General features: G+C 33.3%; 1 protein-coding gene across 1 annotated transcript; it reads right to left on the bottom strand.

Annotated features, from left to right (window-relative positions):
* Positions 1-3,859: 3,859 nt before the first annotated feature.
* On the bottom strand, positions 3,860-6,943 carry LOC107766593 (aluminum-activated malate transporter 2-like). The gene is made up of 6 exons (XM_016585402.2): positions 6,565-6,943; positions 6,253-6,393; positions 5,870-6,142; positions 5,435-5,547; positions 5,193-5,336; positions 3,860-4,577 (listed from the first exon to the last, which is right to left on the bottom strand). Exons 1-6 carry the CDS (start codon positions 6,848-6,850, stop codon positions 4,104-4,106), a joined length of 1,431 nt encoding a protein of 476 aa, XP_016440888.2. The 5' UTR covers positions 6,851-6,943; the 3' UTR covers positions 3,860-4,103.
* Between the last annotated feature and the right edge of the window lie 10,442 nt (positions 6,944-17,385).

Raw genomic sequence — 17,385 nt, forward strand, 5'->3', positions numbered from 1 at the left:
ATTGTTACTCAGCCTGTTTATCTCAAAGACTATGTTTGTTCTTCTGCCAACTCCAATCTTTCCTCTTCTACTCCTGCTAAGGTTATGCCTAGTGATGCACACATGCATGAGCCTCAATTCTACCAGCAGGCTACCTCTCATCCTGCCTGGCAGGAGGCTTTGCTAAAGGAATTCAATGCACTTGAAGCAAACCAAATTTGGGACATTGTTCCCCTTCCTCCTCATAAAAAGGTTATTCCTTGTAAGTGGGTCTATAAAATCAAACAGAGGGCAGATGGTTCTGTTGAAAGATACAAAGTCAGGTTGGTTATCAGGGGAGATACTCAGAGGGAAGGTATTGACTTTACCGAGACCTTTTCCCCTGTTATGAAGCTCACCACCATCAAATGTCTGCTAACTCTTGCCATCAAAAGAGGATGGAATGTGTTCCAGTTGGATGTCAATAATGCATTCCTCCATGGTGATCTTCATGAGGAAGTTTATATGAAAATACCTCCAGGTCTTGATATCACTTCTTCTTCTTCCATTCCAATGGTTTGCAAACTTAAGAAGTCTTTATATGGCCTTAGGCAAGCCTCCAGGCAATGGTTTTCAAAACTGTCTGAAGCTTTGCTTTCTAGAGGCTACATTTCATATTTAAATGATTACTCCCTTTTCACTAAGTCTTTTTCTGGTTCTCTAGTGGTTCTGGCAGTGTATGTTAATGACATCCTTTTGGCTGGTGATGACCTCACTGAAATGAATTCTTTGAAATCCTTTTTGGATGATCAATTTAAGATTAAGGATTTGGGGTCAGTACATTACTTCTTGGGGCTGGATATCACTGCTCATCCTCAGGGTTATCTCATGCGCCAGCACAAGTACACATCTGATCTCCTCACTGAGTTCAATTGTTATCATTTTTCTCCTGTTGTGACTTCTCTAGATCCTTCTGTTAAGCTCACTTTGGACATGGGGGATCTTCTTCCTGATCCTAGTCTTTACAGAAGACTCATTGGTTTACAACATACAGGGCCTGATATTTCTTTTTCTGTCCAGCACCTGAGTCAATTTCTTCAACAACCTCAGGTCCCTCACATGTTGGCTGGCCTACATGTTCTTCGATATCTCATGAATGATCTTTCTCAGGGTGTTCTTCTCTCCAATTCCTTTGATTTTTCCCTTGCTGGTTATTCTGATTCTAATTGGGCATCTTGTGTTGTCTCTCAAAAAAGTGTTACTAGGTTTTATGTGACTCTTGGTGGCAGTCCGATTTCTTGGAAAAGTAAGAAGCAACTCACTATTTCTTTCTCTTTAGCTGAAGCTGAATACATGGCTCTTAGAAAGGTGGTTGCTGAGATATATCTTGGTTGACTAGACTCTTTGGGGACCTTGGGCTCTCTAATAACAGTCATGTTCCCATCTATTGTGACAGCCAGGATGCTCTTCATATTGCCAAAAACCCTGTCTTCCATGAACGTACTTAGCATATTGAGATTGACTGCCATTATGTTCGTGAATGCTTGAATTTTGGACTAATCTCTTAGCATTTTGTTCCCAGTAACAACCAGTTAGCTGACATCATGACTAAGGCTTTGGGGTGGTCCACTTCATCTCCACATTCTTGGCAAGCTTGGTGTGTGTTCACTAGGGGTGGGCATTCGGTATTTCGGTTTGGTATTTAAGAATTTCGGTTCGGTATTCGGTTTATCAATTATGTATACCAAATACTGTACCAAATTATTTCGGTACGGTTCAGTATTTTTTATTTTGGTTCGGTACTATTTCGGTTTAATAATTGCTAAATAAATAAACTTAATTTGGTTCGATATTGTAGCACCAAACTGGAAACAATTAAACTTTGAGAAAGTATTTCAATGCTGACTTTTCAGATCATGAAACAAAGTAGACAGTTAATTAACAAAGTGTTCAAGCAGATAGAGGCATCCAGTAGTGTTTGTAATTTTAAGTATCCAAGAGTGCACGAGTGTGTTTTGTTTCAATGAAAATACCATTTAAAACAAAATAAAAACTAAGAACTAGTTTTTGCTGGTAATTGATAACTATTGGTGACAGAAGAATGTAACAATTTAAACTATTTTGCTTCTACAATTGAGATTCTGCATACGCCCAGGTAAGGGAATAGCAGAAAACCTAAGTTAGTTGTTCCAAAATACAGAAATGCACCACACTACCGCCTCTCTTCACAAGTAAACTAGCAATCTAGTTGAGAAATTAATACAATCTAAAAATCACCATTCCTATTTATCCAAAAGAACTATTAGAATGTCAAACAAATTCAGAGTCACTAGTGAAAGAGATGGTGAAACTGAATCAGTCTACTCCTACATCATTTTTAAAAATTCGGTATTTCGGTATACCGAATTGTCAAGATCCTAATACCGAGGACCATACCGAAATACTAAAATGTCGAAAATTTAGTACCGAATTGAATCGAAATACCGAAACCGAAATACCGAATTAATTTGGTCCGGTTCGGAATTCGGTATTTCGGATTTTATGCCCACCTCTAATGTTCACTCTCCAGCTTGAGGGGGGGTATTAACACTAATAAAGGAAAAGGGCTGGCCCAATATTAGTATTTGGCCCAGTAGTGGTATCTTTCATACCCGACCCAAATTGTATTTTTCCATTTTCTTTTAGTTTAGTTTTTCATAGTTTTATTATTGTAAATATATGTACTCAATTGTAAAAATACAATAATACAGAGAAAATAAGAAATACAGGGCCTCTTTCGTCGGACCCTTTTTTTCTCTCTTTCCTTCATCTGTTCTAGGGTTTTTCTTTTTTTTATTTCCACCCAAGCTCACAGATCTTCGACTTAACATTCTTTGATAGAGCGATTAGGTACTTAAAAAGAAGTGGCTTACGTAAAGAAGGAAACTTCTATTCTATGGAATTAAAAAATGACATTTGATATTATAATAACAAAATAAATATTACCACTCAACCCAAAGCATGGGAAGGACATTATTCTCCGGCCGATACTAATGTAATATGATTATGTAATAGGTGTTCATTCAGATACGCCATAACTTTCTCTCTTTTTTTACCTTTTCAAATTTATACAAAATGGTACTATAAAAATGTTGGAGGTACGTAGTTATTACATTGAAAATTGGATGATCTTTCATGTTATTGGCTATTAGCCTATTATGTATTATGGTGATATTAGTGGCTAAAATATTTGTATCAACTCTTCATGAGGCCACTTTTTCACAACTTAGCTTGTGTACTAATTATGCCTCTGAAAAAATCTACTTATTACCCACTATCCTTTGTTGTACCTACTTATGACATGCTAATTAATAGGTCTAAAACTTACCACTACTGCATGATTTCATGTTTATATTATCTTTATTACCTACCCAAATATAATTTATTTTGTACAAGAGTTCCTATATATACTTATCAATAAATAGGAGTCCTCCTTCAGTTTCATGAACTGAACATCTGTAGCTCATATGATCGTGCCGTTCTATTATGTAGGAACAAGTGAAGAATTGAATTTTTTATTTTTCTTACAAAGTTAAGAATTGAATCTCTCATATATCTTCGCATCTCATCCTGGACAATGGTTCTAGTAGTCACCTTTTCTCAATTTCACCAGCAAAATGATATGTCCATTTGTGTCTTACGCAATACCTAAGATTTGAATCTTCAAACAATTGAGAAAAATGTTCCTTGGTTTATATAATCAAACAAGAAGTTGGATCACATGAATTACATTGTAACTTCAACATGGCTACAATTTCTCTCATTGAATGATATATATATATATATATATATATATATATATATATATATATATATATATATATATATATATATATATATATATATGGTACTGAAAGTAATCTACTTCATGAGTCAGTTCAATATCTTCATGAAGTCACTACTACAAGAAAAAGTACCCAACAAAAAAGTGAATGATGATGAAAAGTTAGAAAACCATATAGTAGTTCAAATTTAATAACAGAATTTTTCTATGAATCTTATCACACAAAATGGTGGGACTCCTGTCACATCCCAACTCTTTTTTAAGAAAAATAAATGGGAGTGCGTGAATTAACCAATTAAGTAATAATTATTTACAATACACGTCACAATTTCATATTCTGGTCCGTTAGTTGAACTGAAGATTGGACTTGTGCACCCTCCTGAATAGTAATAACAACATGTTGAGAACAAGCATGTATTTTTCTGCTTTGTGTTGCTTCAATATTGGATTCTTTTGATGAATCTACCTTTGTTTCTTTGCTGCTAAAATGAGCTAAAGAAGCAAGCTCATTAACAGATTCAGCAATTTCTTCGACACAAATGACGATATCGGTTAGTATTGATGCAACTGCAGCCACTGGTATGACTTCTAGTAAGTTAATATCTTCCCAGAAACCTGATATGAGAAGTGATTTCAGATTCTTGGCTGCTGTTTTTGCGTTTGAGACATGTTTATTTGCTGACAAGGGACAAGTCATTGTTTTTATAGAACGTGCTAGTTCTTTTAGTGCTTTACCAGATTCTATGCTCATTTTTGTTGTTGTTTCCTTGATTATATTTTTGATCTCTTCTGGTGCCTGCAATGGAGTTTAGTAGCTTCTGTTAGTTCAAATATAAGAGTTTAACTTCTATGCATTAACACGTTACAGTATCACGCTATCTACTACAACATGTTGGAATATTGATAGTGTAAAAAAACTTTATACGGTCAACATATATATAATTAAAATCCATTCTAAAATAAGGATAGGTAAATTTTGATAGTATAAGATTATAAGTTATACGCACTAATATTACAAAAAGTATTCAGATAAATATTACTTGTAAGGAATTATAAGTAAATTTTTATGATAAACATTAATCGTAACCTGTTAAGAAAGAAAATAAATTAACATACTAAACTACACTATAGTGTTAAACAAATTTAGACTACGAGTGTATAAAACTTAAATTCGTTTTTGAAACGTATAAAAAAGCCTAAGAGTACATCGTGTTAAATCTATAGGGTGAGAAAAAATATTTTTAAAAATTGGGAAAACCACTAGCCGAACACCTGCCCCCTCCTCACAAGTTTTATATCTTGAGTCTTCGAACTTGGTTATTTTTTAGCAAGATCACTTTTATGTATCTAGAATAATTAGTCATTTTATTTTCATCTTTATATATATTTACTTGAAGAAGTTGTTAATTACTTTGATTTCAGAGTTGATATAGCCATTGAGTGCGTCAACTCTGCAAGCACATTGCCTAGTGAGACTTCCAATTTTCAAGTATTGTTTCCATGGATGTCTATACTTAAATTGCCCGTGCCCTGGCTCCCATCTTGCAAAATTAGCCTGAAATACAAAAAATAAGAATAATGTGAGATAATACTTTTATTAATTAGTGGAAAATACTACTGTTGCTTGTTCAAGAAAATGAAAGTTTCTCTCACCAAAATTTCTTCAGCATTCTTTGAATTGAGAACACTTTTGTACTCGATCAAGGTTGTTTTAGCATCTTTTGATTCTACACCCTCTGAAGATTTAGAAATCTCTTCTCCAAATCCTGCAATTTTCATTAAAATGTATATAAAGTTATTAAAATCTAAAGAGGGTTCTAAATTTGAGGAGGGGAAGGAGGAGGAAAAAGGAGGTTGAAGTTATTTAAAAAGTGAGTACAAGTTAAAACTTTTTTGAAAAATAAGTATAAATTAAATGAGAACGATCAAATAGGATGTCCCGTACAATTTTTACTAATAGCACCAGGCTAGCCACTTTCTCAGCCCATATAATTAACAAATAACCATTGTCTAAGACTCCCACTGATATTACTAAACTATATGTTGTGCGCAAAGTTTAATCAACGCGTAAAAGTTTAGAGTTTTTACCTTCTAAAAACTTGCCAAGCTTCTCCATATTTTGAGCCACTAATTTGTGGAGATCTTCACCAGCCCAGACAGGGCAAACAAAGATTGAGACAATAACACAAACAGAGGCACCAATGAGTATAGTGGACAATCTTTTATGAGCCATATCCACTATTTCACCCACTCGGAAACCAGATATTGAAACCAAACAAAATGTCAAAATGAAAATTAGCATCCCATAATCATATCTGGCCTTCACTTGAGGAAAGAATCTTATGAAAGTTGATGTAAATGCTGCAAGAAATCAAATCAAAATGGATGAAATTGTGATGTTAGTGAGAATTTTTGGAACTTAATGATAAATATGAATAGTTAGGTAGGCTAAAAAGTAATAAAAATATAACCTTGTAAAAAGACAAATAGTGCAAGAAGTATTGGCTCCGCAACTTTACCAGTTGCACTGGCCAAATAATGTGCTCCAACCCCTAGCGCACCAGCTAGCAAGGTTGCCATTCCCCTATTTAACCCTTTTCCAAGTGTTGCACCTGAAAAATTGAAGTTACAAATTAATGATCATCACCGTCATTTGTTTTACTTTCATATACCAAAATTATTATGACGTGTTTAAAATCACAAATTCAAAATAATATTCGTATGTATATAAAAGTCAAACAGTGTCATATAAAATAAAACGAAGAAGATATTATAGAACTTACCAACAGAAAACTCGAAGACAACAACAACAGTCATTATAGCCCACATTGCGGAAACGCCAAAACTATTATAAAGGGGCTGGAAATAGTAGAATAATGAAACCAAAGTTAGTGCCAACCCTACTTTAAGTGAATGAATCACTCTTCTTGGATCATCTTTGCCAATTTTCTTGGTTTGCTTAGCAATTTCAACTAGCTTGGCAAATAATTTTCCAGGTAAGGACATAAACCACATCAATCCATTGGTGAAACAACCAGCCTTCTCATGGCTTACAGATCCTATTTCCATAGCTAAACAGTAGGAGCAAAATTTGCATGAAAATGCAAATAATCCAAAAATGGAAGACAGATAAGAAAAGACAAGAAGCTAAGATAGGAACCAAAGAAGTTTATGGCTTACTAAGGCATGTTGTCTGCTGGCTTCATATTTATAAGGAGAGGAATAAAGGAATAATGGATGCTGACAAAACAGAAAATATTTAAAAATTGTAAAATGTTTCATTTTAAAGTGAATATGTTTTGGTGCCACTTTTTTGTACGATGGAAGTACAAGGAAAGTTCATCAAAAAAAGAGAGGTTGAAAAATATTATCAAAAAAAAAGGTGCGCTAAATAAAGGTCTAACTTTTTGGATCGTGTTCTTTTATATATATATATAATTTAATAATTTAATTATCCATCTGTTATCCACAATATTGAGCCTAACGAGTAAAAGTGAAAGTAGTTTTCTAGGTTTCACGAATACAGTTGTTTTTAGGTTACCTTTGAATAGCAATAGGGATATTTAGAAGAGGGCAAACCATATTTTGGGATCTTTACAAGAACTTGACAAAATTGGAATTGGTTGGCCATATAGCAATTGGTTGAGATCATTGTACTATGATCATGTTGAAGGTTTTCCAAGTGTTGTCATGAACTGTTATGCATTTTGATAGATTTTATCGTGCGATCATATCACACACGGTATCCTTGGCTTTAAAGCTTAGTTGGAATAGTTGCATTTTTCCCTTAGTTCTTGCCTGAGGTTAATTTTTACTGATGTTTTGACTATTCATAGTGGTGGCTGACATGGCATTGACTTGGAGTTAATCCACTTAGGAAGGGTGAAAATTTACGAGGCTATCGGCGAACTAAGTTTCCGCTATGTTCGGGGTCCGGGGAAGGACCGAACTACAAGGGTCTATTATACGCAGTATTACCCTGCATTTTCGCAAGAGATTCTTTCTACGGCTCGAACACGTGACCTCCTGGTCACATGGCAGCAACTTTACCAGTTATGCCAAGACTCTTCTTCTCATGATGATCAAGAGAATTTAATTTATAGAATATAATACACAGTGTAATTTTCTGATTGAAAGGATGTTACAAAAAGATGACATCGCCACTGGTTAGATGATATCTGGATAGCCAAAAAGCATGAGATATTATATTGAAGAATCATGGAGCAGTTATTTTATTTTTTTAACGACAAATAATGCAAAATTTATGACATACAAGTTAGAGGAAATTAGATACATGAACACAAGATCTAATAGAGATCAGTTATGCCTAGCTATGTTCTCTGACAAGATGGCAAGCCAATTGCATTATGATGAAAAGAACAATTGTTACAATGATGATCACTAGCTAATTCTAGCTAGCAATATGCTTTTTCCAAATCCACACCTTATTTAGGAAAAGTTAATTTCAAAAAGAAAAATTAGGGTGATATAGGGTTGGCTTTGAGAGTTTGGTTGAGGATCAGCAGATATTTGTCACAAATCTTTGGAGAAATTTTAGGACTGGGGAAAGGGGAATTCTCTCACAACCTTAGCATCCAATCTAGCTTGCTGAATATTACCAATCGAGTTCTAATTACTAATGCTTAATTAGCTGGCTTGGAATTAATTCTCGAAAAAATTCTTTTTAAACTGATTGAGTTTCTCTTGCATGGTCATAATCCATTTTTCGTAATTCATAGCCTAATCCACAGTCTTAGCCCTTAGGCTCGATTTATGAAATGAAGGCTAGATTAATTGGTTTCATGTTTTAAGTAGGATCATGTTTGAATTCTCTTAGATGGATCACCAAATACAAACTTTATGATGGATAGATCACCATTGTCTTAGATCATTACTGTTACAACCCAACCCCTTATTTTGAGTATGAATTTGCATTACAGTCTCTGTTTTGAGCATGATACCACTGTTTATGACATGTAGAAATGGGGCGCAGGCCGAAGGGTTCAAGGGGATTCAGTTGAACACTTTGTCGAAAAATTATACTATGTAATTCAATAAAAATAATTTTTTTTGCCTATATATAAATTGTTGAATTCCCTTGGCATAAGAATTTTTTTAATTGTTTTTACCCTTATTTGAATTTCTGGCTCCGACACTGTTCAGATGCAACCTAAAGGGGTAGTATAAGGTTCAGAATAATTTCAAGTTTAAAAATTAATTGTCAGTAACTCGATCGCGGGGTATAAGGTGTAAAAGTATTCTTTAATGGCAAGAGGTCTTTTGACAAAATTGTGCGGACTTTATCCAAAGCGAACAACATTACACCAAAGAGTCTATTTAGGCTGACTTAGCCTAACAAAAAGATAAAGAGGTCATGTATATATCCTCAGTTTCCTCCAAGGGTGTCAAATGGGCAGATTGAGTTGATTTTGGGTTGGTCAAAATTGAGTTAATAAATAGGCAGGTCAATAACCCGCCCAAAAGTTACTTGGGCTAAGATGGGCTAGATCAAGATGGGCTAAAGCTTGCGTCATAGCCCAACTCTTACCAAGCTTTAATTAATATATGTGTTATTATCTTATAAATTGTTTAATTATCAAGTAAGATATTTTTCTTTTGTTATGATCATATATAATATGTCAAATAAAAAATATTATTTTAAAGATATTTTGGCAAAGTTACTCATGGAATAAATTGAGCTAAACATTAGTCCATTTAATCGGTCGAGATAGGCTGAGTTCAACAAATGGTCCGTTCAAGTTTTTCTCGACCAATTTTGATGCCTCTAGTTTGGGAATCTTACAGAAATATCTCAAATAAGTCCAAACTTACCAACCTCTAGCTATTAATTATAGACTTACCAAAACTAGCCAAACACATAAAAATTGAAAACCCAAATAAATAAAGTTTTTTCTCTCCAAGAATCACATACAAAGATCTCCTTCCATATTTTTAAGCGTGATTAGCCACATTAGATGCAAAATGGAAAGGAAATCGTGGTAGAGGTAACAAATAAGATGATGAACTATAATACAAGATAGGTTCCAAAAATCTAAGCAAAAAGGACATTTTTCAATGGGTACGGTTGAAATTCATTGAAAATATATAGATTAGTCAATATACAAATTTGAGGAAGATTGGAGGCGATTTGGACTGATTTAGTATCAAAATTCGTAGTTAAATCGAGTTCAAACTTTATTTTCTGCAACATATGTATCAAGCATGTATTACGCATGTATCTCACGCACAGATAAATATGGATATACATATGATACACATTTGATACAAATATGATATACAGTGTGATACACATATCATTTTTTCATTTTCAATTCAAACCACCTCAAAACTCCACCAAATTATCCCAAAACTGAGATTCAAACTCCTTAAGATGTACACAATCTATTTTAATAACATTCACTCAAAAGAAAGCAAAAATTTGACCTTTTTTGGCTACAAATAACTAGTTGGCTAATATTAGTAATATTTTATGAATTGACCAGTTTTTATAATAAATTACTTATAAATGGATATAGCTGGTAGTTCCCTCCAGGGTTTCCTCTTTACATATTCAGAAATTAAATGAAAGAGTTGTAGCAAGTCCTGTGCAGTCCTTTAACAGCATATTAAAAGGACATAATTGATGTAGTCTTCTAATTTCTATAGGATTTAGCATATTCGGGTTTATTACTAGTTCATCAATGCCTCAACTTTTCACGTAGTCCCTTTATTTTAAGGTATCTTGGAATGAATTTGTTCATGTCTTTTGATTCCCATTAGCATAATGAATTTCTCTCCCTCTCTTTCGGGCAGAGAAGGTAATCAGTAATCACTGCATTTATTGAGATGATAATATTATTTTATTACTTTAATTAGTTTAAACTCTAAATCACTAACACATCTATACTTTTACAATAAGTGTTACTTTGAAGATTTTCATGGAATCATGGATAAGATTCTTCAGGTTTGAAGTGTACTGAGACACATGATCCGAATCTGAATTTGTTCCGAGTGTTCTGTAAATATTCAAAATCTTTGTTAAGTCACCTCAACTTTAACCAAATTCTTCTAAGTTGCCCAATAAAATTACAGATCAAGCATAATGGGACAGAGAAGAGATCATAAATTTTGTTCTCAGAGAGGATTGCTCTTGTTCATAAGGAAGTCCTACACTTAGGTAATATGTGAGGCTAATGGTGGAATTTCTTGAAAGAAAAAATAAATGGTTCACATTTCTTTTGTCATGCCAAGTTGCATTTCAACAGCATAATCCCTATGGAGGAACCTTACATCAGTCTTTTTTTAAAAGCGTCAAAAAAAGTATAGTATATGGTGAGATGATTAAGATTCCTTTATCTCTAATTAAAAATTTCGGGTTTGAGCTCTTAAAAGAAAGAACTTCCTGATAGGGAGCAAGTTTGCACCTTAATAGGACTATCCGATACAAATCCAAATTAATCAGTGGATTTGAATACTGAATTACTTGGGGAAAAAAGGCTGAGAACGCTAAGATTTTATTTTATCCTCAAATAAATATTACAAGTGTTCTAAGTTTCCTACACGAAGATATATACGAGCAGGGGCGGATTTAGGGGGGCGCAAGGGGGTTCACCCGAACCCCCTTCGCCGAAAAAATACACTGTATATATAAGGCAAAATCTGTTTTTTACCTCTATATATTAAGTTTTGAACCCCCTTAACACAATCCAAAAGTGTAGTTTAGTGGTCAAGGAGGTTCAAAATCTACATAAGGTCATGAGTTCAATTCACACTAGATACAAAAAAAACTTTTTGAACCCCCTTCATGGAGATCCTGCCTTCGCCACTGTATACGAGAGACATGCATGATATGACATGAACATGTCCATACAGTCGTTTGTTAGAAGTAGGAGTACGTTATCGAGGAACCAGATGTGAAGCTAAGATTTTGAATTTATGGGTTCTAGAGTTCTAGAAAAGGCAATTTAATGGGTTTTGGATAAATTATTTTTATATATTAATTGAATTTTGTAGCATAAATACAGGATTTGAATCAAAGCTACTAGGTTTTACCGAACTCATACGTGGGCTTGTGGCTCCGCATCTGTGAGGAATATATATTTTGTGTGTGTGTGTTTAAATTTATGTATTGAAGGTGTAAAATATAGGAAATTTTACACCCTATAGAAAACCTTAGTACCCTATTTATTTTAAATAAATACCATTTTAAAATATTACATCCTATAAATACCTTTTATCCTTTATAGCAAAATATCTAATTATAGTTACATCCTATATTTAAGGCACCATATATGCTAAATAATATTTTTCTCTCTCCTTTTTAGTATTTTCTCTCACATAATTACCGTATATCTGCTCTAAACACGTTCTCTCTCTCTTTTTGCATACACTTTACTCTCTTCTCCCACAAACCCACGTTTCATAACTCTCCCCCCACACAAATTCTCTATTTCTCCGCCATTATCAATCCCACATTCAAAATATATCTTAAATCACTGTTTTAGTGCCGATTTGTTTTCTCCTGGTAAGTTTACTTCTTCGAACTTTGATATCATTAATTTGGTTCTTTAATTTTTATACCGATTTTTTATAAATTTCTGAAATAATAACCATTGGTATTGTTTACTCACCAGGAAGCTTTGGTTTTTCTCTTCAATGGCGGATTCAATGCCACACAAGATGATAACTAGAGGTATACCCACCAAAATTCTCAATTTTGATGGGCCCTCTTTCTCGTTGCAAATAACTTAAGGGGAGTGGATTTTGCAGGTAAGTCAGCAACTACAGTTTCACAGAGAAGAACTAAATTACACAATGACAAGTCGAAAGAAGTCCAAGTTGAGAAATCTTCAAAAGAAACAAAAAATCCAGTTGTTTCAAAGATGAAAAAACCTATGAATGATTCTTCATGTGTCAATGTAAAGGAAGTCGTTGCAAAAAGAAACATCAGATACACGACACCAAAAGGTAATTGTTATTGTATCAATATGCATTCAAAGAAACTTATATGTATTCATAATTATTCAAGTTATTTTACATGTACGATGTTGTATTCGTATGTATCTGGTTGTATTTAAATATATTTAGTTTTATTCAATTTCACATTTTGTACTATTTGGTATTACTGTATTCAGTTGTATTTATAAGTATGTATATGTATTCTTATGTATTTTGATAGTTTGCAACTGTTCAATTTTCCAGTATGTTTTTAATTGTATTCATGTATTCATCTTAGTTATTTTTTGTTTGCAATTGTTCAATTTTCCAGTAAGTTTTTAATTGTATTCTGCTTACTTATTTTTTATGTCATGTGTGTTGTAGCTAGTTTTTTAATATGTATTTAGCCTTGTCAATGTATTTAGTTGTATTCGTATGTATTCATGTTAGATGTACTGTAATATATTCTGTGTATTCAGTTATATCTATACTTCTAAATGTTTGTAGTTGTATTCATATGTATTCATGTAAGATTTACTATGAAATATGTTTTGTATTCAATTGTATTTACATGTATTTATTCTTGTTAAATGCAGGGAATTAATTTTTTTGTGAAACACCAGCCAAAATTTGCACCCCATATCAGTGTTTATACTAATACTGATATAGTCTCCCAACTAAAAGAGAACCTTACTCCTGATCAGTACCAACAACTTGGCAATACTTGCTTTGGCTCATTTCTTCAAATGAAGCGCTGTGAAGTTCAACATCAACTCTCCAGATGCTTTATGGCTCTCCAGTTAGAAGGCACTCCTAACAATGTATTTGCAGTACACGTCAATGGTACTTCATTACATTTCATATTAAGGGAGTTTGCGATTGTGACTGGCCTCAAATGTGTTGGTAATGATGAAGATTTTGAGTTTAGTGAAAAGTTTCCTAACCGGCTTATTGAGACTTACTTTGGAGGTGTTAATCTTGTCAAGAAGGAACAATTGATGAAATGTTTTGCTGACAAGAACTGGGGTCCCGACAATGATGGTGATGCCTTGAAGATATCTTTGTTGTATTTCATACACTCCTTTATTTTTTCATCCGAGAAGAATAGTACAACTATACCAAGGCTACATTTTGACTTGGTAGAGAGTGTGTGTTATTCTGAATATCATTGGGGTTTAAAAGCATTTGAAATGCTGACAAAATCGATTAGCATGAAGATGGATGCTGAGAAGAAGTATTACAGGATAGTTGGGATGCCACTGGCTATGCAAGTGTGGTTTTATGAGTGTTGTTCAGTTGTTGATTCCAAAATTGCACTCCGAGTTGATGACGTGGTCCCCAGAATACTCAATTGGAGAACCACCGGATATCAGCCAACCTTTGCTTATCTAATGAACGGCATGTTCATTGACACTGGGAACATGGTAATATACAAATTGTATCATTGATAGTTTATATTTTAGTAATAATTAATAGGCATACATTTGCATATAGAAGTATGCAGTTGCATTCAGATACATTTTTGGTGATGTAATACCTGTTGTAGTTTCAGCTGTCATATTTTCACAAATATGCTGCATACAAATGCATCCAGATTACTCATACATTTGCATACAAGAGAGTGCATACATTTTTAGGGGATGCATACAGCATAATACATTTGTATACAAATACATACAGATAGAAAATATTTGTATAATCAGCTGCATAGAGACACAAAATACAGCTGCATACATTTTCAGGGGATGCATACAGCAATATACATTTGTATACATATGCTTACAGATATAAATACTTACATACAGATTCAAGATACATGTATACAAATGCATAGGGACTAGTATAAACAACTGCATACACTTGTATATAAATGCATACAAAAACTGTATACATTTGAATATATCTAATGCATATAAATGCATTCATATGCATACAGCAATATATAGATGTTGTAGCCTTCATTATTAATTCTTCATACAATTGCATATTATTTCCAAATCATTAGTACTGCATTATATTCAATACAAATTTCAGTTTGTATTCCAGATCTGCATTTGTATGTTTCTAGTAAGACTTTGATTGTATTTCATTTTTCAGATTGTTCACAAGGAAATCAGTCCAAGTGATTCAGAATCCTCTTGTAGGCGCTGATGTTGAGAAGAGACCTTCTCCTGCTCATTCAGACAAATCGGGAGAGGATTCGGATGACTTTTCTCCTACACCCGAGCTTCAATGTAAGAAAAAACATGTTGCAAGTGTTGATCCATCTTCATCACCGCCCCATAAAAAGCGCAAGGAACACGAAAGGCATCTTAACGAAACATAATATCAACCCAAGATTCCTCCTGTTTGTGTATCCGAATTTGGACATAAAGTTTTGCATGACAATCAGCTGCAAGATTCCCAAAATGACGAAGTATCTTCTTTGAGGAAAGACCTAAATTCATTCAAAGAATACGTGAGTATTTAACCACAAATTAAACATTACAGTTTAATGAATAGCATTCATATATTTTTGGCGCAATCTTATAATTATTTTTGTATTGTTAAGATTGTGGGAGAGTTCAAGTCTCTAAGAACATTGATCAATGATAACTTCAAGAAGCTTTCTGACTATCTTCAACAAAATCAGCAAACTAAAAGTTTACACCAGAGAAAGGAACCCATAGGAATACGTGATGATGGCATTGACACAGATGTCGGAGATAATGTATGAATGTATGGTTATCATTGAATTCTCTCACTTTGAATAGTTCTGATTTGTTAGTACTTGAAGCCTTAAACCTCCATTCACAATCTTCTGAAATGCATAATAATGCATAGCTGCAAAGAATTAATTATTTTACATTTGATCAGCATAAGTGTTTACAAAAAATGCAGCTCATATACAGACAAATATAATCTGACATAGATACATCCTGACATCTATATATATAAATTTTTATACTACTGAATTCCATTATAGTTATATGCGTTTGAATACAATGAATACAACTGAATACACTTGTTTGTATATGCATACACTTAATACCACAATAGACATAATAAGAAAATAATTAGAGCCATTGTTATGTATTTATACCAGTAAAATACATATGAATACATGTATTTAAATGCCCTAAACAAACATATGTTTATTTCATCTGTGATCATCTAGATGAAATACACAAATACGCATAAATACAACGACGTTAAACTTACAACTCGGACAAATAATCGAAAATACAACGGAAAAAAAAAATACATGCAAACCTGACAGCATTAGACCTATCAACCCGGAATTGAAACCTTTGAGCTATAGCATAATTCTCCATCACCTCTTTCAATGTAGCCTTATCCTTATAAACTTGTCCAGCCATAACCTCCTTTTGATTAGTTTTTGAAATTATCAAATCCTTGTGGAGTTCGAACATTCCAACCGCTTCTCCTGAATTGACAAAATCTAGAGCCAGTGTATCATCTGTATCGGAATCGTACCTTTGAACTCCTTCGTCTATTTGCACAATGTCGCCTTGATTTAAACTACCTCCGAATATAAGATCTTTTTCGATAGTTGTAATGCACAAAGGATACATCCCAAATTCTCTGTTCTCTTTTTTCAATTCTACATAAACTATGTAACCCATATCATTGTGTATTTCCATTGGTGTGCAATTTCCTTCTACTTTGTATTGTATTTTAATGGTCTTGGAGTACAAATCGATACCCATTTGATTTGAAATTGAAACAACCAGATCATTAAAGGAGACATACTCCATTATCAGTATTCCATCAATTGAAAAATCGATGTAATTGCCCTCATCGTTCCACTTGCCAGAATGACGCAACAAAACTGTTAAACTTGCCATATGTATAGAGGATGAATACCTTATTTTGTATATAATTTGTATCAATCGGAAAAAAAAAAGAGAATGGAAGAAGTTCGATCAGATGTTGCTCTGTTTTTTCGTTGTATTCACGTTTCTGAGATGCTGTCTTTGAGCAGAATACAGACTAATGTGTACTAGTTTTAGTTCGTTGAGTTAATTTAGGAGAATATCATGTGATTTGATTTCCTTCCGTTTTTAACCAGTTTAACCTTCTAGATTCTGCGCAGATACGTTACTGTATTTCACGTTAAAGCCGCTTAAATACAGCTAAATACATATCAGAATTAGCTGGAATTCCTGTTTTTACGCCTATTTTTTGTTGTATTAATGAATACAACATCTCAAATACATGAAATACATTGTATAAAAACATAAAAGATATCTATAACACGTAATATAGTAAAGGATATCTATAAATGGCTAATTAGACCTAAAAGATGGTTCTTTATGAAAAATTCTCTAAAATATATTTATACAATCACATTACTTATAAGTTAATTATAGATAAATTTATAATAAGCATTAACTGGCAACTTGGTAATAATAGCAACTAATTGGCTACTGCAAGTACAAACGTACTGATAGTGTAAATTAAAATTATTATATTATCGGTCAGTGTATACGACTTAAATCCTATGATTATATATACATGCATATAAACAAATATTGAGCTCCTTCGTTTGGCCATAGATTTTGGCTTCATTTTTTCAAAAAGAATTTGAAGACATTGTTTGTTTATGAAATATGATTATGTTTTGGGAACTAGTTTAGGGCAGTTTTGGGTGAAAAAATTTCTTC

Source organism: Nicotiana tabacum, chromosome 18 (assembly GCF_000715075.1).
Source record: "Nicotiana tabacum cultivar K326 chromosome 18, ASM71507v2, whole genome shotgun sequence".
In the NCBI taxonomy this organism is placed as follows: Eukaryota; Viridiplantae; Streptophyta; class Magnoliopsida; order Solanales; family Solanaceae; genus Nicotiana; species Nicotiana tabacum.